The sequence below is a fragment of the Tursiops truncatus genome, chromosome 13 (assembly GCF_011762595.2).
Source record: "Tursiops truncatus isolate mTurTru1 chromosome 13, mTurTru1.mat.Y, whole genome shotgun sequence".
Taxonomy (NCBI): Eukaryota; Metazoa; Chordata; class Mammalia; order Artiodactyla; family Delphinidae; genus Tursiops; species Tursiops truncatus.
In genome coordinates this window covers 23,872,635-23,900,141 of record NC_047046.1, presented here as the reverse complement: position 1 = coordinate 23,900,141, position 27,507 = coordinate 23,872,635, and the positions used below count along the sequence as shown (strand labels likewise).

At 45.6% G+C, this 27,507-nt stretch overlaps 1 protein-coding gene across 6 annotated transcripts in view; it reads left to right on the top strand.

The window, feature by feature from the left end:
• Positions 1-613: 613 nt before the first annotated feature.
• PISD (phosphatidylserine decarboxylase) overlaps positions 614-27,507 on the top strand; it is a 37,010-nt gene continuing 10,116 nt past the window's right edge. Inside the window, exons 1-3 of one of the 6 annotated variants that reach the window (XM_019950090.3) lie at positions 614-726; positions 7,006-7,085; positions 10,815-10,990. In XM_019950090.3, coding sequence (XP_019805649.1) covers positions 662-726; positions 7,006-7,085; positions 10,815-10,990 — 321 coding nt within the window. In that variant the 5' untranslated portion in view covers positions 614-661. Of the gene's footprint in view, positions 727-7,005; positions 7,086-10,814; positions 10,991-26,199; positions 27,500-27,507 lie in introns of those variants that run through there. The other 5 variants (XM_019950089.3, XM_019950091.3, XM_033837250.2 and 2 more) reach the window with 5 other exon arrangements.

Below are 27,507 nucleotides of genomic sequence, written 5' to 3'. Positions count from 1 at the left end.
TAGTCTCTGCCCACTAAAAAAAAAAAAAAAAAAAAAAAGCTTATACTACTGAAAAGTCTATTTTTCCTTAAATCTGAAGATCAGGAATCTTTGCAGGAGCACGCGCTATCACACCCGGCACCTTGTTCGACGACTAATTGCACTTCTAGGTGATCCAAGACCTCTGGTCTCTGGACTCCCAGATAGTACAGCGATGGGAGGTAAGAATGAGACACCATGCATGCTAAGTCATCAGCACAGAGCCTGGCACTTAGGAAGCGCTAAGTCAATGGTAGCTGAGTTGTGGACGCTCTCAGTTTCTCCATCCGTAAAATGAACGATTTAGCTCAGTTGATCCATTCTCGGACCTTGAGTAAATCAGATTTTCCAGGCAGATGCGGAAACGCACGTCAGAAGGAAATAGGAGAACTGGCAACGCTGTGCCCAGGTCCAGGTTTAGCACTGTAAGCACCGCCACCGGCTGCACCTATCCGACCTAGCCCATTAGCTGCCGGAAGTGTCAGGCAGAGGGTACCCGGAGCAGCCGGGGGAGGAGCTTAGACAGCTCCGCCCACACACGCTCCGCGTTCTTCATTGGCGCTGTGAGTTCGAGCTCGTGACGTCACGGGCGTGCGACCAGCGTGTAAAAGGGGGCGTGTCCCGCCGAGAAGCTGGGGACAAGATGGCGGCGTCCGTGGGGCAGGGTTGTTTGAGGTTGCTGCGCGGGGTCGCGCCGTGGCGGAGCAGGTACAGCTGCTTGGGGACCTGCCGGGGGGTGGCCCGAGCCAAACTGGGGTGTGGAGAGAGGAATCGTTTCTCTGTCGCGGGCTCGCCCTGAGCAGAGCTCGAGTGGAGACGTAGGCACTCACCTTAACCTGGAGCTCTCGAGCAGGTGCGACTGCCGCCGGGTAGGGCGTTCCGCGTCTATCCTAAGCGCTCCCTCCTTGCCCTTTTCACAAGGGACAAAAAACAAAGATATAAACAAAAAGACCCAACCAGTGAAATAGGCTGTGTGCCTGCCACTTATAGCCGAGGCAGGGCTGGACGCCTCTTTCTCAGGGATTCGTGTTGCTGGGAGGGGCGGCGTGATGTGGGAAGAGCACTGGACTGGGAGTCGGGCGGCTTTCACTTCGGATTCTTGGTCTTTGAAGCGAGAGGGTTGGACTCGGTTATCTCAAAATCGTCCATGATGGAAATGGGGTCTTAGTTACCCTGGTGACTCCCAACTCTTAGGTTGTTAGAGGGGTCATCTAAATCAACCTCTTTTTGGAGTTAGCAAAATTGAGGCCATGAGAGAGGAAGGGACTTGCTCAGTTTCACCCGGCCAGTTAGTAGCAGAGCCGGGACCCCTACCCGGATACCTCTGTCTCTCTCAGGCAAGGACCTTTCCCTCAGGCTGCCCACCGTGAGGACATTCATTATTCGAAATAGCTTATGTAAGAACCAGCTTGGGAACATTTGGACTCTCAGAAAATGGATTAAAATGTTGGTAGCTATGACTCAGAGTCTGCTGTTCCGTGTCATTTCAAAGAGCTAAGGTTTGAGAGACACACAGTACTTTTGTGTTTCAGGCAACCTTCATTTTGTCAGCGTTGACCAAAGCTTGCGCTGTAATTTTGGGAAGTAAGGACACTGGTTTCAGACTGAAAGGGAACAGAAACTGTCATTGCCCTGAACAGGAAGCTTCACTCTATTATTAACTACTCAGAAATGGTGTAACTTTCTCAGGAGGGGGCTCTGCAATGTGATGGTAACTGTTAGGACTTGGACAGGAGAGTCTCTGTGGTTTTAATATTGTTACCAGGTGTGCTGTTTATGAGTCAGTAGTGAAATCATCTAAAATGTGTCATAAGTTGTGTCATAAGTTGGAAAGACTAAAAAATGACCCTCCTAAAATTTTTTCTTTTTTTTGTTTTTGTTTAACGATGGTGAGGAGGATGTACTTCACTCATTATCATTTAAAAAGGGAAAGGGAAAAAGAGTCATAACTTTAGTACCAGTGTAGGTAGATAAGACTGGATTTAGGTGCAATTTAAGGAGGGTGAGGATTTGGGTACAATAAGAACTCAGTTTTCAAAGGTATTACATATCCAGGTGGGAACTATATTTAGATGCAAAAAAACCCCAAAAGAGAACATTTCCATGATTTTTAAGTAAAGCAGTGTCTGTGAGACATATGTTTGAAAACCTCATATTGCAGGGAAGTTTTTCAGTACCTGGGTGATAGGTGACAGGTGAGAGAACGAAAAGAAGGCAATTATGGGTGATAATTTAGGGCCATGTTTCCCAAATTTGTTTGATGAAAAAATGGGGTGGGTGTTTATCAGAAAAAGAGAGTCCCAGGTATATCCCCCAATACTGCCAAATTCAGGTTCAGTAGATGTAGGTTGGGGCCCCGGCAGCTGTGTTCTTTACACGTGTCCTGGATGATTCTTAGGTTCAGGCAAGTATGGACATAGTGCCCAAGGAGTGGTTGCTTGTGCAAGACTTTCCTTCAGGAATACTTATGACATTCCTACCACTGCCAACTGCAGTGCCAGGGATCGGGAGGGGGAGGGAGAGCAGGGGAAGAGAGAGGAATTAAAAGATATAGGCCTCATGTTTAAAGAACTTTACAGTTTAGTAGCAGAGCAAGGAAACATTACTAAATAATATGAGATAGAACGTGGAATGAGGCCTTCAAGAGGCCTGCCCGTTCATTTTCAGAACTTTCACAGTTCTAAAAAGCAGGAGAGACACAAGGACTATAGTTAGTGTTACCACCAGGGGTGATGTTAAAAATAATTTAAAACTATGACAGTGTGGACACAAACCATTCAGAGTGGTCACAGACAGTTAATATGGCCATCCCAGTGTGTGCCAGCTGAATATCAACTCTGTTACTTTTAATAATAGTAATATGTAACTAGGTGCCAGGGCCTGGGCTTAAGGTTTTATGTGATTGTCTCATTTATTCCTAATGAGGTAGGTCCTGTTTTTACAGGTGGAGAAACTGAGGCTTAAGATTAGTTAAGAAATGCCTTAAGGTCACACAGCTAATTAATAAGTGGCAGGATGGAGATTTGAGCCCCACAATCAGACTTGAGTGCTTAATCCTGGGCTTTAATTGCCCTCTTGCAGGAGGCCCACGTGAGTTCACCATGTAGACGGTACATGTGATTGAACCTAGCCAGCCGTTCATTTCTCTGAAGCTTAATCTCACTGCTGAGATTGAGGTCCAGGGGGAAGACAGACAAACCCCTGCATTTGAGGGGTACAGACAGTAAACAAATGAGTGAATATATATAAAATCTGTTCATTTCGGGTAGTGAGAAGTGTTACGAAGAAAAATAAAGGCAGGTAATTAAGGGGTTAGAGAACGCTCCAGAGGGACAACTTTTGGGCTTGTGGTGAGGAGAAACCAACCAGGAGGAAGCATTTGAGCAGAGAACTGAATGAGGAGGGACTGAGCCAGCTGGAGGGGTATGCCCAGCAGAGCAAACAGCAAATGCAGAGGCATGAGTGTGCAAGGAATGGGGGCAGGTGAGTGAGAAGGGAAGCAGCAGGAGGTCTGAGGGTTCAGCGAGGACCACTTACATAGGGTCTCGTCTTATTTTCTGTTTTGAAAAGGTCACTCTGGCTGTTCTGTGGTGAATGGGACACAGAAGCCAAGCAGGGAGAACAGGCTAGTGCAGTCCTTCAGTGCAGTGATAGATCTGGTGGCTCAGGCCAGAGTGAGAGTGGTGGCAGAGAAGTAGGCAGATACGGGTATATTTTGAAGGTAGAGACTTCATGCCTTGTCACTGGATTGAATGTGGATAGTGAGAAAGAAAGGACTTACAAAAGGAGTCCCTAGGGTTTCAACTTGTGCAGTTGGGTGAATGGTGGTGCCTTTTTTCTGAGATGGTATATTAATTATAGCAGTGTTGCTGTGGTAACAGGTAAACTCCAGCATCTCAGTGATTTAACACAGTAAAAGTGTTGGTCTCAATCATGTAAAGTCCCAGTGGGTGCTCCAGATCTGCAGGACAGCAGTGATTTGAGGACCCATCTCCTGACATCTTTAACACATGGCTTCCAAAGGTCTGCATGTTTGCATCAAACAGGCTGAAAGGGGACAGCCTGGGAAGCCTGAATGGTTCTTACAGTGGTTAGAACTCAGTTATGTGGCCACACCCTATTGCAAGGGAGGCTGGGAAATGTAGTCTGTTGGGTAGAGGAAGTGGATTTAATAACCATCTGGCTAGTCTCTGCCACAGATGGACAACTCTGGGGGTGGAGCAGGTTGAACGGGAGTGAGGGAGTGTCAGGAATTCTGTTCTGGACAAACTCAGTTTGAGGTGATTCAGAGTGGGGATGTTGGGTAGCCAGGTGGAAATATGGTCCAGAGGTCTTTGAAGGAGCAGCGAGGGAGTCCTCAGTATCTGGCTATTTAAAGCTGCAGGACTGGGTGAACATGTCTGGGAGAGCACAGACAGAGAAGAGGTCTGAACCCTGGGCACGGCAGCTGTTTGAAGTTAGGGAGAGGCTGGAGAGGTAGGAAGATCAGGGTCCCAAAGGCTAAATGTGTTTCAAGAAGGAGAAAGTGAATGAAGTCAAAAGATACAACTTATAAAATACCTAAGTCCTGCGGATGTAATGTGCAGCATGGTGACTACAGTTAACAATACTGTATTGTATATTTAAAAGTTGCTAAGAGAGTAGATCTTTTTCATCACAAGAAAAAATTTTTTGTAAATATGTATGGTGAGGGATGTTAACTAGACTTATTGTGGTGATCCTTTCACAATATATGCAAATAGGGAATAATGTTGTACATCTGAAACTAATATAATGTTACATGTCAATTATACCTCAGTGGGGAAAAAAAAAGGAAGGGCTCACCAGTGGCAGATGCTGCTGAGAAGTCACATAACACGAGGTCCAAGAAATATGTGTTGGAGTTGACAATGTGGAAGTTGGTGACCTTGACAAGAGATGAGGTGGTGGGAACAAAAGCCTGGTTGAGTGGGATGAAGGGGGGGGGAGGGGAGGAAGTGATGACAGGGAACATTGCTCTTTTAAAGAGCCTGCAGTGGGGTGGACAGTGTTTCTGTAAGATTGGAGAAAGTACAACATTTATATGAGGATAGGAATGATCCAGGAATGAAAGACAAGCTGATGCAACTGGGGCGTTTGCCAGGCACTTGTTCCAGGAGCTGGGGCTACAGCAGTGGACAAGAGACCAAGACTCTGCTCTCAGGAAGATCCGTATGCAAACCAGCCACCTGAGTGCCGTGCATTGGGTTACAGTGGATAAATGATTATCTCCCACTTGTACCTCCCCCAGCCCACACCCCCTTCCCCACAAAAAAAGCCTTTTTCAACAGTCTGCAAACGTTCTTTCAGTTAGGGGGTTCAGCAGCAATTCTGGAACACACAATGTAGCAGTGTGCACAACACAACAATACAGCCTTTAGTCAGATTTTACACTTCTTGTTCTTATTCCATTTGGAAAGCAGGGTTTTAGGCGCTTAGCTTTTGCAGTGGGAGTGCCCAGTCTAAGAGATGAGCATTGTTCACTGCTGAAAGAACATTCAGATACTGCAACACACCCTCCTTTGTGTTAATAACTGTCCATCCACCTGGCCTCTGAGGGGGTGGTGATTGTCATGGTCCCAGGCTTGTTCTCCATACAGACCTTGCTTGCCTGTAGGAGAATCAGAGTCGTCATGTTACCACCATGCTGTGAGAGTGTTGTTAAGTCAAGGAAATTTCATGTGAAAAAACGAAGGTGTTTAAATCTGATAAAATCTACAGGATGTCTGTGTGAGACATAACTACTGACTATCCATGAATGTCAATATCATTGTATGAAAGTCATAAATGCAGTTCTGTTCTCCACAGAAATAGCAGTTAGACATTTATAGAGTAAATTTCTGCTTCTCTCATAAAGGGCTTCAAGGGAAAAAAAACACTGACAAGGACATAGTTTCTTTACTTTAGATTTCAGGCCAATATTTGGGGGAACTTAAGTGCTATCTGAATTGAAGGTGGGGTGTTCGCTTTTTGATTAAGGAGAGAGCCAGTTCACTAAAAATTCATTCATGCTTTCCTTGCTGGCCAAGTCACTTATTGCCACTGGGTATATGTCCAGTTTCCCTGGGTGAAGAGGAAACAAAGAAGAGAAACAAAGAATCGGAAATAATATTTTCTTAGAGCTTGAAGCCATGAAAGTAGTCATTTTTTTCTCAGAATGCCTGAAAACCCTCTTCACTCTTTGAAAGTAGCTTTTGTGGCAAAGTAGCCACAAATATTAATTTAAAAATTCCAAACCAGTTGAGCCTTCCAAACTCAAAGTAGATTAGAATAGTTCAGCCTGGTTTGTGTCATTTCTTTTCCAGGGCAAACATTTAAAGTTTAAAATTTTAGGGAATTCACTGGTGGTCCAGTGATTAGTAGGACTCCACACTTCCTGCTGCAGGGTTCGATCCTGCAAGCTGCGGCGCAGCCAAAAAAAAAAAGTTTAAAATTTCAACCACTTTATTAGGTTCTTTAATGAGTAGGGGTTAGAGGCTACAAGGCTGTGTATAGCTCTTTGTTTGTGGTGAGGAAACGTATGGCTTTGTGTAAGTGCCGGGTTTACTTCTTATTATGCTCTTATACTTAATTAAGAAAAGAGCAGCTTTGTGTGTGAAAAAATTTTAGACTTACAGAGAAGTTATAAAAATAGTACAGAGTATTCCCAAATACCCTGTCCTCTGATTCCCCAAATATCAACTATATTTGCTTTATCATTCTCTCTCCCTTTTTTTCTCTTTGTGAGTGTGTGTTTGTATATATTTTTTTCTGAAACACTTGATGCCCCTTTACCTTTAAATATTTGAGCCCTTTTTGTATAAGGACATTTTCTTATGAAAACCACAGTACAATGGTCAAAGCCAGGAAATTAACACAGACACAATACTATTATTGAATCTATAGACTATATTCAAATTTTAGAAGTTGATCCACTAATTTCTTTTTAATTAAAAAAATATTTAATGCTTCATTTTTGCTTGATTGTAGGCGCCGTCACTGTGAAGACATTGCCCTGAGCCATTTCCTTCAGTCCTTAAGGAAGCTGCCTCTCAGAACCTTTTCCACAAGTAAGTAGCAATTAGAGGCAATGCTGGCCTCTCTGCTTCAGTTTGTCAGTAAATTGGGATAAACACAGCACATATTTCATAGGGTTGTTGTTAGAATCAGATGGAATTGTGCTTGCAAAGTGCTTAGAGTACCTGGCGTGTAGGTACCACTGAAGCATTATCTGCTGTTACCTGATTGTTCTTACTGGCTGTGTAGTATTCCGTCGCATGACTGTACTGTTTGGTGTTGGACATTTAAGTTGCTCCTAGTCTTTTCCTATTACAGACAGTTCTGTACTAACATATTTTTGTGCATCCTCAGGATAAATTTGTAGACTTAGAATTACTGGATCAAAAGGTTTATGTATATATAATTTGGTATTTAAGCCAAATTACTCTTCAGAGAAGGTTGTCCCAGTTTACACTCCTCTGAGCAGGATGTGCTCATGAGTACATCAGTTCCCCACACCCTCATCAGCACTGGATTATGAACTTTTTGGATCTTGTAAGCAGCTATTTGAACCTGTACAAAAATGTATATTGTCTTTATTAACTAAAAATCCTTTTTATTCTATCATACTGGAGGCTATTTTTGACTGTCCAGTAATCATACCTTGGGAATAAAATGAGATGGTTAATGAGAATAAAAACAAAAGGCTTATTAAGGTAGTTAATAGGGGCACATCTGGGTGTTACTTATTTAATTAGGACTTGCAGGCTGGAACACAGGAATCACTTGAAGGGTTCAGGGGGAGCCTCAGAAATCAAGCCAGAATCTTGGATCTGCAGAAAAGCTGTGCTTTTTTAAAGTGACAAATGCAGCAGAGAGGCGGTCAGGAGTGGAGGGCACCCTCTGCTTACTACTTCCTGTTGGAGGAGTAAAGTAAGCCTGTGGAAGGTAAGAGAAAGACCTATAGTTGAAGAAAGGTCCAGTGTAGCAGAAGCATGCAGGAGAGTGTGACCAGTCAGCCTAGGGTGCTGGTTCAGTGCAGGTAGGGAGTGTACAACAGTTCTCTCATCATCAAATATTTCAGAAAGAGGGAAAAAAAATGTTTCTTGCTTTTTGACAAGATTTCCTGGTCAGAGGTAGAATATTTAGTTGTTAAGTAGTAAGGGTTCATTAGGAGTAATCAGAAAATGGAGGAGATTAATGACATCTATACTTGTTCATTTAAAAAAAAGAAACAGGGCTTCCCTGGTGGCGCAGTGGTTGAGAGTCCGCCTGCCGATGCAGGGGACACGGGTTCGTGCCCTGGTCCGGGAAGATCCCACATGCCGCGGAGCGGCTGGGCCCGTGAGCCATGGCTGCTGAGCCTGTGCGTCCGGAGCCTGTGCTCCGCAATGGGAGAGGCCACAACAGTGAGAGGCCTGTGTACCGCAAAAATAAATAAATAAATAAAAAATAAAAAAATAAAAAAAGAAACAGCAGGAAATTCCCTGACGGTCCAGTGGTCAGGACTCCACGCTCTCACTGCTGAGGACCCAGGTTCAATCCCTGGTTGGGGAACTAAAATCCCACAAGCCTCTCGGCACGGCCAAAAAAAAGAAAGAAAGAAAGAAAAAGAAACAGCAACAACCAAAAGGTGGTGGAGGGACAGGGACAAATGGGCAGGATGATTTCCTTCCATTGGAAGCCAAGGACAGGATGAAGGTTTTGTGCAGGCTACTGAGAAGTCAGCTCTTGAGATTTTGTTTTAACAATAACTTTGAGATACAATTTTCATACCATAAAGTTCACCCTTTTAAGTACGCAATTCAGTGTTTTTTTTTATACTTACAGAGTTGTACAACCATTAGCACTACCTAATTTTAGAATATTTTCATTCCCTCCTCGCCCCCCCCCACAATAGTAGCACTTGATCCATTAAACTGTCACTCCCCATTTCTCCCTACCCCTAGTCCCTGGCACCCACTAACCTACTTTATGTCTCTCTAGTATGTTTCCTATACCAGACACTTCATATAAGTGGAATCATACAATATGCAGCCTTTTGTGGCTGACTTCTTTTACATAATGTATTCAAGGTTCATGTGTAGCATGTGTCATTACTTCATTCCTTTTTTCCTTTTTTATTATCAATATTCCATTGTATTGGTATACTACTTTTTTATTCATTTGTCAGTTGATGGACATTTGGGTTATTTTCACTTTTTGGCTATTATGAATAATGCTGCTGTGGAGCATGCATGACAAATTTTTGTGTAGATAGATGTATGTTTCACTTCCCTAAGAGCTGAATTGCTAGGTCATGTGGTAATTTTATGTTTAACATTTTGAAGAACTGAAGCCCCATTTTACAATCCCATCAGCAGTGTATGCGTGTTCCAGTTTCTCCACATCCTTACCAACAATTATCTGTCTTTTTGATAAAACCATCCTAGTGGGTGTGAAGTTGTATCTCATCATGGTTTTGATTTGCATTTCCCTGATTACTAATGATGTATTGGTTTGCTAGGGCTACTGGAACAGAGTACCACAAACTGAGTGGCTTAAACGGTAGAAATTTATTCTCCCATAGTTCTGGAGACGAGAGGTCCAAGGTCAAGGTGTCATAGGGCTGCTTCCTTCTGAGGGGTGTGAGGGAGAGCCTCTTGTCTAGCTTCTGATGGATTGCTGGCAATATTTGGCTTTTTTGGCTTGTATTATAGAAGCATCACCCCGATCCCTGCCTTCGTCTTCAGATAGCATTCTCCCTGTGTGCGTGTCTGTCTCCAAATTTTCTCTTTTTATTTTTTAATTTATTTTTTAAAAATTTATTTACTTATTTGTTTTCTGGCTGCGTCGGGTCTTAGTTGCAGCATGCAGGATCCTTCATTGCGGCGCATGGGCTCTTCGCTTTGTTGCTGTGCGTGCACAGGCTCCTCTCTAGTTGTGGCGCGTGGGCTCAGTAGTTGTGGTGCGTGGGCTTAGTTGCCCTGTGGCATGTGGGATTTTAGTTCCCCAACCAGGGATCGAACTGGTGTCCCCTGTATTGTAAGACAGATTCTTATCCACTGGACTACCAGGGAAGCCCCCAAATTTTCTCTTTTTATAAGCACACTAGTCATATTGGATTAGGGCCCACTGTGCTGACCTTATTTTAACTTGATTACCTCTGTAGAGACCTTTTATCCAAGTAAGGTCACATTCTGAGGTGCTAAGGGTTAGGACTTAAGCATATGAATTTTAGGGGGACATAATTCAACCATAACAGATGTTGAGCATCTTTACATGTGCTTACTGGCCACTCATATATCTTCTTTGGAGAAATATCTATTCAAATTCTTAGTACGTTTTAAAATCGGACTATTTATCTTTTATCGTTGAATTGTTAGAGCTTACGAGATTTTGCATTTGGGAGAATACTACTGTCCAGTCAGAACTGGGCCTGGATCGTAAAAGTAAAATCGGAGAGCCTGCGTGAGAAATGGTACCTGTCCCAGTCCTGGCCCTGTTGGTATCCAGCGGGGCAACCTGGATTCGTTTCTTGACCTCTTTGCAATTCAATGTTTTCATCTTAAATTCTGTAATTATGGTGGCATTTGGGATGCACTGTAGTGTCACAGGAAAGAAGCTTGTACCTTACTAGATAGAATTTGGAGGCAGCAGGGTCTTTGCAGTGACTCAGGGCTGCACCTCCCTGTCAGATCCCTTCCGGGTCCAGTCAGCTTTGCTGAGGGCTTTTCCCAGCCCTCCTGTTGGTGCTGTGTTTGCGTGACTCATACCCGTCCCTTTTCTCAGGCTCAAAATTTTCCTGCTTTTTGTTACAGATGCCAGAAAAGTCCACACTGCCCCTGCCCGAACCTTGTCCCTGCTGCGCCCCCTGCTCTTTTTGGTCGCGACGGGTGGCGGGTACGCAGGTTACCGGCAGTATGAGAAGTACCAGGAGCGAGAATGGGAGAAGCTGGGCTTGGAGATCCCGCCCAAACTTGCTGGTCACTGGGAGGTAACAGGATGGAACCACCTTGGGTTCTCATGGAGCACAACTGCCTGTCACTTTGTAAATTGCTCCAAAGTTAAACTGTTTGAAAAAGTGAAATGTGCTTTCTTGGAGCTCACATCTCCAGTGGTTTTGGGGCTATTACAGAAGTTATACCTTGGGCATCATGTCCGGCTTCCCTCTGTCTCCAGATCCACCCCTGGTCTCCCCGAGGCCTCCGAGTGGAAATTTCCTGCTGTTGAAATATTCAGAGCTCGTGCCTTATACTCAGGCTGGCGTCCTGACAGTTCATGCCTTCTCAAGTCTGAGGATGAGCTGGAAGGGTTGGACTTTTGTGATGTGGATAAGTTCTCACCAGAGACCAGACTGAAATCGTCAAATTCCTTTATCGTTACTGCTCAAAATGCTCTCCCCGCAATTGGGCCGTGCAGTTGGGGCGGCCTTCGGTGTCGTTGTACCTTGTGTGATACGTAATGAACTGTCTTACTCATCTGTGCTTCCTGAGGCCCAGGATATCTGACTCAGAGCAGACATTCAGTAAATACTGAAATTGAATATAAAGGTGTAAGTTTAAAAATTGCTTTCTTTTTACCCATAATTTAACAAGTGAAATATCAATAGACCCTGATAGCTTGGGCAACAGAGGGGGTGAAAGCAGAGACGATGGTATTTGGGATGATGCGTTTGGATTTCCCCATGAGCTGCGCCATATCAGTAATCCAGCTCAGCTGCACCCAGCAGCCAGGGTCCCAGTCCTGAAGGCAGGTTCTAACCATGCTCCTAGTAGCTGTGTGGACTTGGACACGTCACTTGCCAAGTTTTCTGTTTTTTGGTTGTATATTACAGAGTCCTTTTTCACAGAATTGTATAGTATGTGAGTCATACTTTTTAAGTATGCTGAACACTGTTTCCCATAACATTGGTTGTTTCCTCTGTAAACATATCCTTCTCCTTCAAACTAGTAAAGTACTTGTTAAGACTGTGATTCATGACCCCACTCCAGTGTTAAACCCAAGCTGGCTTCGCTCTGACCCCAGGCATCTGTCAGGCTGACCCACCTGGTGACATGCCCACCTGCTTTCAGGAAATTCCCACTCATTTCAAAGGTATCCCAAGAGAATCTACATTTGGAAGAAATTTGCTACTTCCTCATTCATAAAAGACTAATGTCAGTAGTTTTTCATAGCATCCACTGTTTGTATAATTGGGATTACTGCCATATATGAGTCAATACCTGAAAAACGATTATTTGTAAAGAGGACAGGGTTGATTAGCTTCTAAGTTCTAGGCTCTGGACAGTGACAGGACACAGGAGCAGAGTGGCCTAGTACAGTGAGAAGTCTGAAGCCCCTGTTGGTAAAGAACTGGGCTTAAGTTAGGTCCTGTTCTTTCGGTGGAATAAGATGCCTCCTGGGTTTGCAAGTTGGGCAACATTTCATTTATGAAGGGGAAATGGTCTGGGCTCAGAGTAGATGCTGTAAGATTTCAGGAGAGGCAGCAGGTTTGGGGGGGAGGGGCAGGTTTGGGGGGCAGTTCTTGAATGGGCAGATGGGGGCTGGATCTTAGTCCCACCCCCGGCTCTACCTAATCACTGACACCTCATATGAAAAATGAGAGAGTACCCCAGTCTGGCTGATCCTCAGAATTGTTTGGGGAGCTTTAATGATACGGACTGTTTGGTCTCAGCTCACTCTAGAGATTTAGAAACTTTGGGCAAGGCTCAAGATCTTTGTTCTTACAAGGCCCTGCGGGTGATTCTCATAAGTCAGATTTAGGAATCATGGGCAGATGAGCTGTAAGGGTCCCTTCAGGGCTCCATTAGTATGTGGCAGGTGAAAATTTCTGGTGGCGATTTTGCTGGAATATAATCCCTTCCTATCCCTGAAGTCAAGTCTGGCATCTCCAGAGCTAAGAAAGAAGACAGGTTGGAAGTTACTGCTGAGATGGCCTCTGGGGTCAGTGGCACAGTTGAGGTGACTGGGTGATTTTGTCTTACCAAATAGTGTTTTCTGGGTTTCCAGGAGACAGACGTGGGCTGTATAGCCATCCCCACACATGAAGCCTTCCTATTAGCCCCTCTTGGTCAGAGTGCCAGCAGGAAGCCTTTGTCCTTCCCTAGCTTGTGAATTTCTCTTGTTGCAGAGAACCCTCTGGTCTTCCCTCTGTATCAAAACTCTCAAGAGCATGGTTGTAGTACCTTATGTTGAACAGCACCTCGCAGTTTTTCTGAACCCTTTTAGTTACAACAGTTCACTGAGGTAGGAAGGGCAGGTGTTAGAGCTATTTTACAAATGGAAAGACTAGTTGGTGGCAGAATAGGTTCCAGAACAGAGGTCTATCGATGCCAAATGCCGTACTCTTGGAACAATAAATACCATGTTGCTCATAGAAGGTGCTCTTAGTATAGGAGCTCGACGGTGGCAGTGAGAGATGGAGGGAGGGCTTGCTGTGTATTTGAGGTACCTCCATTCTCTGGGGCTGACTGTTTAAAATGGGAGGTGAATTTGAGTGGCCTGACTTGAACAGTTGTTGTCTGCGATAATGTGACGAGCATTCACATTATCCACCGCCCCCCCGCCCAGCCCCCAGCACAGCACTCCTGAAGAATTCATGCTCACATCTTTCCTTCATGTAAATAGAATTTCCTCTTTTTTTTTTTGAATTTCCTCTTTTTGGTAACAGTTTAGAGGAAACCATAACTCCAAAATCTATGCTGCCTCACTCCCTGCAGGCTGTCCTCTGGGCTGGGGTGGGTGCAGCGCTCACGTAGGAGCAGTAAGGAGGGAGGGACAGGGTGTCAGGAGACTTGAGATCTGGGCACCAGCAACTGCGAGGCCTTGGGTGAGTTGTGTCACCTTGGGGCTTCTGTTTTTACACATTTAAGAAAATGTTTCTAAGATTTTTGCCTGATCTAAGATTCATGTTGTTTTTATGGTAGAAAAGAAGAAAAAAAAAGTTCATGCAGGGACTTCCCTGGTGGCAAAGTGGTTAAGAATCCGCCTGCCAATGCAGGGGACATGGGTTTGAGCCCTGGTCCGGGAAAATCCCACATGCCGCGGAGCAACTAAGCCCGTGCGCCACAGCTACTGAGCCTGCGCTCTAGAGCCTGCAAGCCACAACTACTGAGCCCGCGTGCCACAACTACTGAAGCCTGTGCGCCTAGAGCCTGTGCTCTACAACAAGAGAAGCCACTGCAATGAAAAGCCTGTGTTCGCAGCAAGAGAAGCCACTGCAATGAGAAGCCTGCGCGCTGCGACGAAGAGTAGCCCCTGCTCGCCACAACTAGAGAGAGCCTGCGCGCAGCAAAGAAGACCCAATGCAGCAATCAATCAATCAATAAATTTATAAAATTAAAAAAAAAAAGTTCATGCAATCTGCTGAGTAGAAATGAAACCTATGTGTTTGCTGCTGTGGGATTAAAGGGAATTCTGTAACTAGCAACAAAGTAACCTGTTAAGGAGAGTGGAGTCTCTGGAAGCTTTCAGGAGCATCCAGGTTCCAGTAGCTCCACTCTTTCTCTCTCTATATATATGGCATCACTTTCCCCAATGTGGAAATAGCTTTGTCCTTTATCTACTTATAAAGATGTGTTCATCTACAAAAAATAAGGAAGTGTTGCAAAATATGAAGATGAAAAGAGTTGATGACCTGTAATCCTACAACCCACAGGAAACCAGTTAACATTTTGGTGAACATCACCCTTCTAAGCTTTTGGCTCTGTTTAGGAGTATGTATTGTTAAATTAATTTTTATTTTTAGTAAGATAGTTTAAAAATTTTAAATAAAATATGATCATGTGAAAATTCAAATAGTAAAGAAGGGATTACATAAAAATGAGCCTTCCACTCTCCACCCCGTCTGCTAATCCCATTCCTGCTCTCCAGAAGCAAGCAAGAGTTTTTCATGTTTTTTTTAAAATTTATTTGTTTATTTTATTTTTGGCTGTGTTGTGTTTTCATTGCTGTGGGCGGTCTTTCTCTAGTTGCAGCAAGCGGGGGCTACTCTTCGTTGTGGTGTGCAGACTTCTCATTGCAGTGGCTTCTCTTGTTGCGGAGCATGGGCTCTAGGCATGTGGGCTTCAGTAGTTGCAGCACGCAGGCTCGGTAGTTGTGGTTCACGGGCTCTAGAGCGCAGGCTCAGTAGTTGTGGCGCATGGGCTTAGTTGCTCCGCAGCATGTGGGATCTTCCCAGACCAGGGCTCGAACGTGTGTCCCTTGCATTGGCAGGCGGATTCTTAACCACTGCGCCACCAGGGAAGCCCCAAGCAAGAATTTTTAACATTTCTTGTGTATCTTCCAGAAAGTCCCTCCATACTTACATATTTATTGAAAGTTGATTTAATTTTTTTCCAATTTCATTGAGAAACAATTGATATATATCACTGTATATGTTTAAGGTGTACAGCATGATAGCTTGATACATTGTGAAATGATTACCACAGTAGGTTCAGCTAATATCCATCATCTCATATAGATACAATAAAAAGAAAATAAAGAAGAAAAGAAAAAAGGAAAAAAAAAAGTTTCTCCTTGTGATGAGAACTCTTAGGATTAACTCTCTTAATTTTCCTGTATGTTAATACAGCAGTGGTAACTATAGTCATCATATTGTACATTACATCCCTAGTACTTATTTCTCTTATATCTGGAAGTTTGTACCTTTTGGCCACCTTCCTCTAATTCCCCGCTCCCCCTCCTCCTCAGTCTGATCTGTTTTTCTGAGTTTGGTGGGATTTTTTGTTTTGTTTTTTGTAAGATTCCACATATAAGTGAGATCATATGGTATTTGTCTTTTTCTGTCTGAGTCATTCCACTTAGCATAATGCCTTTAAGGTCCATCCATGTTGTCGCAAATGGTAGAATTTCCTTATTTTTTATGGCTGATTAATACTCCATTGTAAATATATACACCATAACTTCTTTATTCATTCATCACTTGATGGACACTTAAGTTGTTTCCACGTCTTGGCTACTGTAAATAATGCTACTGTGGTGATTTAATTTCTTTTTTTTAAAAAAATTTATTTATTCTTTGCTGCATTGAGTCTTCGTTGCTGAGCGTGGGCTTTCTCTAGTTGCAGAGAGCAGGGACTACTCTTCGTTCTGGTGTGCTGGCTTCTCATTGTGGTGACTTCTCTTGTTGCAGAACACAAGCTTTAGGCACGGGCTTCAGTACTTGTGGCTCGCGGGGTCTAGAGCACAGACTCAGTAGCTGTGGCGCACAGGATTAGTTGCTCTGCGGCATGTGGGATCTTCCCTGACCAGGGCTCAAACCCATGTCCCCTGCATTGGCAGGTGGATTCTTAACCGTTGTGCCACCAGGGAAGCCCTGATTCAATTTCTAAGTCGACTTTACTGAGGTATTGTTTACATGCAATAAAACCCTTTTTAAGCATATAATTCATTGGTTTTAATAAATATATAGACTTGTGTAATCACAACCACACTGGAGATATAAAATATGTATCCCTTTGCAGTCAGTATCCACCCATGGTTCCAGGCAATCACTGATCTGCTTCCTATCACTATAGATGAGATTTTTCTTTTAAGAAATTTTATTTAAATGGAATGTACTCTGTTCTGTGTGGTTTATTTCGCTGACCATAATGTTGAAATTCATTCCTCTTTATTGCTGAATAGTATTTCATTGGGTGGATATGCCACAGTTTTTTTTTTTAATTTTACTTATTTATTTTTGGTTGTGTTGGGTCTTCGTTGCTGTGCACGGGCTTTCTCTAGTTGCATGAGCGGGGGCTTCTCTTCATTGTGGTGCGCGGGCTTCTCGTTGCAGTGTTTTCTCTTCTTGTGGAGCACGGGCTCTAGGCACGTGGGCTTCAGTAGTTATGGCACGAGGGCTCAGTAGTTGTGGCTCTCGGGCTCTAGAGTGCAGGCTCAGTAGTTGTGGTGCACGGGCTTAGTTGTTCTGCAGCATGTGGGATCTTCCCGGACCAGGGCTCGAACTCGTGTCCCCTGCATTGGCAGGAGGATTTTTAACCACTGTGCCACCAAGGAAGCCCCACATATTATTTTTAACCCTTCATCTGTTGGTGGACATTTGGGTTGTTTGCATCTTTTGACTATTATGTATAAAGTCTATATGAATGTTTAAGTCTTTGTGTAGACATTTGTTTTCATTTCTTTTGTGTAAATACCTAAAAGTACAATTACTATTCATAGGTAACTGTGTATTTATAAGAAACCACCAAACTGTTTTGAAAGTATTAATAGTTGTTTTACCATTTTGTATTCCCATTAGCCATATATGAAAATTTCTGTAATCTTATTAGATTCACTTATTCTAGTAGCTTTTTGTAGAAATTTTCATTGAAGACATTCTGGTTTTCATTTTGGAAGTTTCAAGTTGTTCTTTTTTATGTCTTCCATTTCTCTCATTATGATCATATTTTCCCGTAAATCTTTGAGCGTATTGTGCTTGTTTATTTAGCTGTCTCAAAGTCCTTTTCTCCTTTTCATCATCTTCTGTCATTTTGGGGTCTATTTCTTTTTCTTTTTTTCAAAAAATAAATTTATTTATTTATTTTTGGCTGCATTGGGTCTTGCTGTGCGCGGGCTTTCTCTAGTTGCGGTGAGTGGGGGCTACTCTTCGTTGCAGTGCGTGGGCTTCTCATTGCGGTGGCTTCTTTTGTTGCGGAGCACAGGCTCTAGGTGTTCAGGCTTCAGTAGTTGTGGTGCACGGGCTCAGTAGTTGTGGTGCACGGGCTCAGTAGTTGTGGCTTGTGTGCTCTAGAGCTCAGGCTCAGTAGTTGTGGCATACGGGCTTAGTTGCTCCACGGCATGTGGGATCTTCCTGGACCAGCGATGGAACCCATGTTCCCTGCATTGTATTTTTGTCTTTATTGCTGCACGCGGGCTTTCTCTAGTTGCGGCAGCAGGGGTACTCTTTTGTTGTGGTGCGCAGGCTTCTTGTTGAGGTGGCTTCTCTTGTTGCAGAGCATGGGCTCTAGGTGCACGGGCTTCAGTAGTTGTGGCTCATGAGCTCTAGAACACAGGCTCAGTAGTTGTGGCATACGGTCTTAGTTGCTCTGCGGCATGTGGGATCTTCCCGGACCAGGGCTCGAACCCGTGTCGCCTGCATTGGCAGGCAGATTCTTAACCACTACGCCACCAGTGAAGCCCCATCATATTGTTTTGCAACCATTACCACTATCCGTTCCTAGAACTTTTTCATCATCTCAAACAGAAGCTTTGTACCTTTTAAATAATATTCCCTAGTCTACCTCCCACCCAACCCCCTTAAGCACTGTTCTACTCTGTCTCTGTGAAGACTGTTCTAGGTTCTTCATATTAGTGGAATCATACATTTGTCTTTTGGTGTCTGGCTTATTATTTCACTTACCAGATTTTCAAGATTCATCCATGTTTAAAGCATGTTTCAGAGTTTCTTTCCTTTTTAAGGCTGAATAGTATTCCATTTTATGGATGGACCATGTTTTGTTTATCATCTATTGATAGATAGTGGGTTGTTTCCACTTTGGCTGTTGGAATAGTGCTTCAGTGAGCGTTGGTGTACAAGTATCTGCTTGAGTCTTTGCTTTCAGTTCTTTTGGGTGTATAACTAGGAGTGGAGTTTCTGGATCATACGGTCAATCTATGTTTAACTTTTGAGGAACTGCCCAACTTTTCCACAGTGGCTGTACCATTTTATATTCCAATTCGCATTGTATGAGGATTCCACTTTCTCCACATCCTCACCAACACCTTTTTTTAAAAAAATTTTTGAATTTTATTTATTTTTTTATACAGCAGGTTCTTATTAGTCATGAATTTTATACACATCAGTGTATACATGTCAGTCCCAATCGCCCAATTCATCACACCACCATCCCCACCCTGCCCACCGCTTTCCCCCCTTGGTGTCCATATGTTTGTTCTCTACGTCTGTGTCTCAACTTTTGCTCTGCAAACCGGTTCATCTGTACCATTTTTCTAGGTTCCACATACATGCATTAATATACGATATTTGTTTTTCTCTTTCTGACTTACTTCACTCTGTACGACAGTCTCTAGATCCATCCACGTCTCAACAAATGACCCAATTTCATTCCTTTTTATGGCTGAGTAATATTCCATTGTATGTATGTACCACATCTTCTTTATCCATTCGTCTGTCAATGGGCATTTAGGTTGCTTTCATGACCTAGCTGTTGTAAATAGTGCTGCAATGAACATTGGGGTGCATGTGTCTTTTTGAATTATGGTTTTCTCTGGGTATATGCCCGAGAATGGGATTGCTGGATCATATGGTAATTCTATTTTTAGTTTTTTAAGGAACCTCCATACTGTTCTCCATAGTGGCTGTATCAATTTACATTCCCACCAACAGTGCAAGAGGGTTCCCTTTTCTCCACACCCTCTCCAGCATTTGTTGTTTGTAGATTTTCTGATGATGCCCATTCTAACTTGTGTGAAGTGATACCTCATTGTAATTTTTTTTTTTTTTTGCGGTATGCGGGCCTCTCACTGTTGTGGCCTCTCTCGTTGCGAAGCACAGGCTCCGGACGCACAGGCTCAGTGGCCATGGCTCACGGGACCAGCCGCTCCGCGGCATGTGGGATCCTCCTGGACCAGGGCACGAACCCGTGTCCCCTGCACTGGCAGGTGGACTCCCAACCACTACGCCACCAGGGAAGCCCCTCATTGTAATTTTTGATTTTCATTTCTCTGATAATTAGTGATGTTGAGCAGGTTTTCATGTGCTTCTTGGCCATCTGTATGTCTTCTTTGGAGAAATGTCTATTTAGGTCTTCTGCCCATTTTTGGATTGGGTTGTTTTTTTTTTAATATTGAGCTGCATGAGCTGTTTATATATTTTGGAGATTAATCCTTTGTCCGTTGATTCATTTGCAAATATTTTCTCCCATTCTGAGGGTTGTCTTTTCGTCTTGTTTATAGTTTCCTTTGCTGTGCAAAAGCTTTTAAGTTTCATTAGGTCCCATTTGTTTATTTTTGTTTTTATTTCCATTACTCTAGGAGGTGGATCAAAAAAGATCTTGCTGTGATTTATGTCAAAGAGTGTTCTTCCTATGTTTTCCTCTAGGAGTTTTATAGTGTCTGGTCTTACATTTAGGTCTCTAATCCACCTTTTAATTTTTTTATAATAGCCATCCTAATGGGTGTGAAATTGTATCTCATTGAGGTTTGGATTTTCATTTTCTAATGACTAGTAATGTTGAGCATCCTTTCACATGCTTATTGGCTATTTATATATCTTTGGAGAAACGTCTATTCAAGCCCTTAGTCCATTTTTAAAAATATTTATTTATTTATGGCTGCGTTGGGTCTTCGTTGCTGCACGCGGGCTTTCTCTAGTTGTGGCGAGCGGGGGCTACTCTTTGTTGTGGTGCGCGAGCTTCTCATTACGGTGGCTTCTCTTGCTGCAGAGCACGGGCTCAAGAGCACAGGTTCAGTAGTTGTGGTGCATGGGCTTTGTTGCTCTGTGGTGCGTGAGATCTTCCCAGACCAGGGCTTGAACCCATGTCCCCTGTATTGGCGGGTGGATTCTTTTTTTTTTTTTTTTTTTTATTTATTTGGTTGCACCGGGTTTTAGTTGCGGCACGCATGTGGGATCCAGTTCCCCGGCCAGGGATCGAACCCAGGCCCCCTGCATTGGGAGCATGGAGTCCTAACCACTGTACCACCAGGGAAGTCCTGGCAGGTCGATTCTTAACCACTGCACCACCAGGGAAGTCCCCCTTTGTCCATTTTTGAATTGTGTGGTTTTTCGTTGCTGAGTTGCAGGAGTTCTTTATTTTTCTGGATACTAGACCCTTATCTGGTATATGTATTTGCAAATATTTTTCTCCTATTCTATGGCTTATCTTTTTACTCTCTTGATCATATCTTTTGATGAAGTCCAATTTATCTATTTATACTTTTATTTCCTGTGTTTCTGGTGTCATATCTAAGAAATCATTTCTGAATCCAGTGTCATGATTTTCTCCTGTTTTCCTCTAAGAATTTTATAGTTTTAAGTCTTATGTTTAGGTCTTTGATCCATTTTGAGTTGTTTTTTTATATCGTGTAAGGTTAAGTATCTGACTTCATTCATGGGGATGTGCAATTTTCCCAGCACATTCCCATTGAATGGTCTTGGCTCCCTTCTGGAAGTCAGTCTCATTCTCTTGTAAATGACAGAGGTGATGTAACGCTCTGACAGAATGTTGGAGAACTGGGAGGACAGTCATGATTCCCATCCCTTCTCACCTGACGACTTGTTGCATAATCACGGGCTTTATTTTTCACTTGATGTCTGTCTGTTTTTTTAAATGGATATACAGTTGACCCTTGAACAATGCGGGTGTTAGCGGCACTGACTCCCCTTCCCCCAGCGACTGAAAATATGCGTATAACTTTACAGGCCGCTCTCGGTATGCGTGGCTTCACATCCTCCAATTACGTAGTACTGTAGTACGTATTTATTGAAAAAAGTCTGCTTATAAGTGGACCTACGCATTCAAACCTGTGTTGTTCAGGGGTCAGCTACTCCTGTTTTGTATCTTGCCTTTTTTACCTTATACATATTGCTACATATGATGATTTTGCAAGACTTCATGTAACTACATACGTTAAGTGGCTCTGCTACCATAGTGGATTCTGGTGCCCTGGTGGTTTTTACCATCATGATTAACGTTGTAGAGCACATCTTTGCACGTAGGCCTTTTCCTCAGGCTGAATGCCTCAGTGTAGAATTGCTGTCTGAAGGGGTCTGGGCACCTGCACAATTTTTGCTACATGTTTGCCATCTAAAACTATTGTACCTGTTTGTAATAAGCATTGTTGGGTATATGAACCACACTGGGTGTTACTGAAACAGTTGTCATAGATGAACACCATTCCTCTCTTCTTGCATTTGCTGCTTCATTCAACAGATCTTTGAGCTCCTTCCATATGCCAGGCCCTGTTGAGATGCTGGGGATCCACTGGTAGAGCTAGAGCTCCCATCCTCAGAGAGCTTCCCTTATTAGGGGCTGAGATAGCTGAGAAACAGATGGACACATGGACATGTCTAGTGGTTGAAAGGCCGTGGAGAGAACATAGGTAAAGGGCACAGTGTCTCAGGCTGGGGCAGAGCTGGGCTGGGACCAAGGCAGTCAGGGAAGGAAGGAAGGCCCCGCTTAGTGCCGTGTGGGCTGAGAGGGCATCTGAGGGGCCGGGAGAGTGGTCCAAGTAGAGGCTTGAGATGGATAGAGAACACTTGTCTCTGTTTAGGGAGAACAAAGAGCCCCTGTGGCTGGAGGCACAGAAGGCAGGAAGGTAGGAGGGCAGGAGGACCCGTGGCGCCAGCTCAGCCTGTCCTCTGAGTGAGTGCTGAGTGATCTGGGTTCTGATCCAGTTGTGCTGGCTGCTATGGAGACAGATTAGGGGACCTGTTGGGAGGCTCTGACAGGATCCCAGCAAGAGAAGGTGGTGGCCTGGATCAGAGTGGGGAGCAGTGGAGTTGGGGCAGGGGGGAGACACTCGATTCTGGTATTTTTTTTATTGAAGTATAGTTGATGTACAGTATAAGTTACAGGTGTGCAATATAGTGATTCATAATTTTTAAAGGTTAAACTCCTTTTAAGGTTATTATAAACTATTGGCTATATTCCCTATGTTGTACAGTATATTCTTGCAACTTATTTAATTCATTAACTTATTTATTTTTGGCTGTGTTCGGTCTTCGTTGCCGTGTGCGGGCTTTCTCTAGTTGTGGCTAGCGGGGACTACTCTTCATTGCACTGCGCGGGCTTCTCATTCTTCTCATTGCGGTGGCTTCTCTTGTGGCGGAGCGTGGTCTCTAGGCATGTGGGCTTCAGTAGTTGTGGCACGCGGGCTCAGTAGTTGTGGCACGCGGGCTCAGTAGTTGTGGCTCTCGGGCTCTAGAGTGCAGGTTCAGTAGTTGTGGCACACAGGCTTAGTTGCTCCGTGGCATGTGGGATCTTCCCGGACCGGGGCTCGAACCCGTGTCTCCTGCATTGGGCAGGCAGATTCATAACCATTGCGTCACCAGGGAAGTCCTTGTAACTTATTTTATACCTAATAGTTTGTAGCTCTTACTCTCCTATCCCAATATTCCTCCCCACCCACACCCCCTTGCCACTGGTAACCACTAGTTCTCTATATCTGTGAGTTTGCTTCTTTTTTGTTATATTCACTAGTTTGCTGTATTTTTTAGATTCCACATTCGATTCTGGGTATGTTTTGAGGGGAGAGTGGACAGGATGCACTGATGGATTGCATATGAGGGGAGAGAGAAATTGAAAATGACTCGTGAGTTTTGACTTGAATGGATGCGAGGGGTGGAGTAGCTCTTTACTGAGAGCAGTGGAGGAAATATCAAGAATCATACCTTAATACAGTTTGTAATTTGCTTTTCTTTAAATGTGAGTCCACTTCAACATTTTCATGTGTTTATTCTCTGTCTATACTGGCTCAGAGTATTTGTAAGTTTAACGTTTAGTCTGAATAGCACGGAACAAGGAATCCACCACATTCCTCTGGCTCTGGTCAGACCAGGAGTACGCCCTGCCCTTAGAACTGGAGCCTCGAGCAGGCCGAGTGCCGCGCATGAAGGAGGGGACGCTTCCATGAGTTTCTTTTCAGGAACTCATGGTGTCCTTCCTGAAAAAGGTCAGGGTTTGGGGTCAAAGAGCCCGGCTACCTTATTTGGGCTACCTGGGCCTGGCGTTTGGCCTCAGTGGGGAGGGTGGTCGCCACCAGGCCTCTCTGGAGAACTGGCTTCAAGGGAGCAACACTGACCGGAGCTGGAAGGCCACCGCCTGTGCCCGAGCATCGCAGTCTGCGTTTGTGTGGCAGCTATGATTTCAGATATGCTGTCCTTTTTGTCCCTATAAGTCAAAGGGGGGAACAGACCTTCATAAGTGCTTCTTACCAAGAGGGGTGGAAGGTGTGTAGCGTCTGTAAGCCCAGGTCACCAGGTGACCTGGATGGCAGGTGTGTATGGGGGGAGTGCCCAGGTGTGCCGCCCCCCTCCTGCCGGGGTTTCCTGTTCCATGAAGGGTGGCATCTGGTGGCAGATTTCCCTTGGTCTCTGGTGCTTCTGAGGAGTCCTTTTTGCCTTCACGGGTCTTGAGGACAGAGGTGCAGGCGGTGGGGAAGCTGGCCTGGTAGAAAGGGGGGCCCTTTGGGGAAGAAGCCGTCCATGTGTCCCTCCTCCTGCAAACCAAGGAGCTGACTCTGCAGAGATGGGGCCCTAGGCTGCAGAGTGGGCTGTGGTCATCGGAGGGCTGCTGCCTGGACAGGAGGGAGGGGTTCGGCTCGGAACTGCCCCACCCGCCTCATGAAGCAGGAGTGGTGGGCATGATGCTGCCTCAGGGCCAGAGAGGCGCTGTGTGCTGAGTGTGGTCTTGAGTTTTTCTCCCTAGTAGAATTTAGAGGTTTTTCTGTGGCTTAAAGCAAAGTCTTCCAGTATTTTATTGTGAACACTTTTGAACAGAGTAGAAAAGTTGAGAGAATTGTTACCCACACACACTGCTTGAGTGACCAGTTATTAATGTTTCCTCGTATCTGCTTTGTCTCTGTGCATATGTACAGACTCTCCTCTGAGCCACTGAAAGTACATAGCAGACATTATGAAACTTCACCCCTAAACACTTCAGTCCACATCTGAGCACATCTGGTTTGTTGTCATCTCGTCTGGCCATGGGGTGCGTTAGCACTGCTTCCTTGTTTCTGTCCTCAGTTTAGTATTTTTTAAATGTGAGGTGTGACTTTACAGTTCTGAAAAGGAATAAAGCCAGATCAGCCTGTCAGGTCTCCCACGTCGCTCACCGCTACCCTGTCGATCTGCACTTGGCATTTCCTTCGCTCCACGAGTCCATGACCTTGGACAGTGTAGAACATGTTTTGCATGTTTTTAAACTTCTGTAATTTTTATAGCTTTATTGTTCCCCTCTGTGAACAGGCTGCTGTTAAATGAGAATGACATAGGTGTAAATAAATACCTGGTCCTATGCTGGCAGGGGGTGGAGATTCAGTAAGTACTATTTTACCTCTTACCTAATAGGTGTTGAGAAGACAGTTCTGGATGTTAAAATGGGCAGACAGTCAAGTTGGTGGGAAGTAGCCCCTGCTGCCTGCCCAGCTCTGACCTCAGAGAATCCTGGCCTCATTCCAGGGCAGGAGGACATCTCAAGGCCTCAGGGACCTCCTTCGTGGTATGTGCCAGGAGCTGTGGCAGCCACTCCAGCCTTTCCTCTCCCTTGCCTCCTCCAGCCCAAGGGGGTGCTCTGTGCCTGCACCACTAAGGGGAAAGGGAATGGACAAGGCTGGGCTCCTGCCTGGAGGGAGCTTTCTGCTGGGCTTCCTTACCCTGCTGCACCCTCCTCGCTGCCTGGGTGGCAGAGAAGTCATCTGGGCTGGTGGGATTGCTAGGAAACATTCGAGAACACGAAGGGAGAATTTGGCAGGGCTGTGAGAAGCCTTCAGATGAAGGAATCACCTGAGGGTAGTCCGTGCTTGTCTGGGCTCCTGCCCAGGCTTCTGTGAGGCTGATAACCTGCCCCTGGCTCCTCATGCCAGCCTTGGGACACCGGCCATCACCTCTCTTCTTCGAGGGGGCCTCCATCGGCCCCCAGGGAATGAGAATTAACAGAGAGCACCTGCCACCCCTGCCCCGCCACTCCCTTCTGTCCTCTGGCACAGCAGGGCACAGAGTTCAGTCTGCAAGGAGCGGGGGAGTGGCAGTGGGTTGCCTGAGGAGGTTGGCCTGTCCACGGGTGCTGCGGCCAAGTGGCCTGGGGCCTGCAGAGCCTCGCAGTGGCACTAGGTGGCACTCCCGCCCAGGGGAGTCCAAAGAAGGTGGGAGGACTAGAAATTAAGGACCAAGTGTGGGTGGCCGGAAGGGACCTCATTTGGGCTGGGAGAGTAAACTTTCCAAGGGGGTTTTTCTTACTCCCAGAAATTATGTTGAGTATTGTCTGGAATATTGTCCAGAAGGCATTTCCCTCCTGAGATGTACGTGGTGGAGGGCAGGTTAGAAGGCTGGGCGGGCTAATCTCAGGGCAGACCTGTGGGCTGGTTTATGAGTTTCCTAGACACCAGTCAGCCTGAGAGGCTTTGAATGATTACAGAGGAGTTCTGGTCCACGTGGAGCGGCCTAGTTGGTCATTTTACAGTGGAGAGCATCAGCGCTCCACAGGCCGCTCAGCGAATAAGAATCTGGGCTTTTGATTCAGACTTGTTTTTCCCCCTTAGGTCTAACTTCGGTCCTGCTGGATGCACTGCAGGCTTTGGGGAAGTCAGGACGGTCTTCCTGGATTTCTGGTTCTGGAATTTAGTGTTGCTAAGATTGTGTGTCAGCATCTTCCTGTGCTTTTAACTCCTTTTTATTCCATCTCGAGTGGTGGTTGGTTGGAGCTCTGAGGTGAGCAGGGGTCTAAAGTCTCGCTGGGGCTCCGAGAATGCTGTGAGCCCAGGCTAGGAGGCTGAGTGGGCTCTGCACCTCCTCCCTGCCTCCCAGTTCCTACTGGCGTCCCAAGGATCCCTCCAGCTTGTTATGGAGCACTTGGTTGGGCTGGATCCAGATGAGGGGGCAGGTGTGTGGGGCTGTGTCTGCATGTTGCTGTGTCCTCTTCCAGGCTGCTTTGGCTGAGCTGCCCATCTCTTCACAAGCCCTGTCAGCTCTCTTCCTGGTCTAAATGTTGCTTTAGAAACTAAATTCCCAGTGGTCAAAAGAAGCTGGGGTTGTTCAGCTAATCAGGCTCCTGAATTCCACATGCTTTTTGTGGTTGAGTAGTGGTGGTGTTCCCCGCTGGACCCTCCCCCTCCCCTAAAAAGTGTTAAGCTGGTTCATTCCATCCCACGTTGCCTGCTTTCAGTGGGCATGGGGGTAGGGTGCTGACCCTGCAGTGGGGTACCATCTAGTGGGGTAGAAAGATAAGGTGAGAATCACCCCACAGGTCTTGATCCCCGCTAGGAAGCCTACGTGCTGGGCGGGGGTGGACCTTGCCCACTGGGTCTTGTTTGCTGGTCTGCACCAGGGGCTTTTGTGTGTCAGGGTGTGTCTGCCTGGAGGAGAGGGGGTGGGGTGAGGAGCAGCCTTTGTCTTCAGGGTCGGGTGTATGAAGGAGCGAGGGCTTTGAGGGCTAGAAAAGGTGTCTGGAGGTGGCTTTGTGTTCAGTCTAGAGAAGCCGGCCCTCGGGTGAGGTCCGCAGCACGTGGAGGCCCTGGCGGCCCGGAGGGGTGTGTGGGAGGCGCTCACGGCCCAGGGAGCCCAGCCCCGCCCTCAGGAGGCACCCGCGAAGTCCTGTGGCCGCCTGCCGGTCGCCTGTTCCCGCTCCCCTGGCCCCGCCCCTTCCCTTAAAGGAACCCCAGGCTGGGGGGCGGGGCGCGGCTGACTAGCGAGCCTGGTGTCCGGTCTCCTGCCGCTGCCCCTGACTGGGTGGAGCCGAGCCCCCGCACGCAGTCAGGCTTCCGAGGAGCGAGGAGCGGCGCCTCCCTGCGAGTTCAGCCGGTGCGCGGCGCCGCGGAAGCCAGCGGAGCGGACCACCTGCTGGTGAGTGA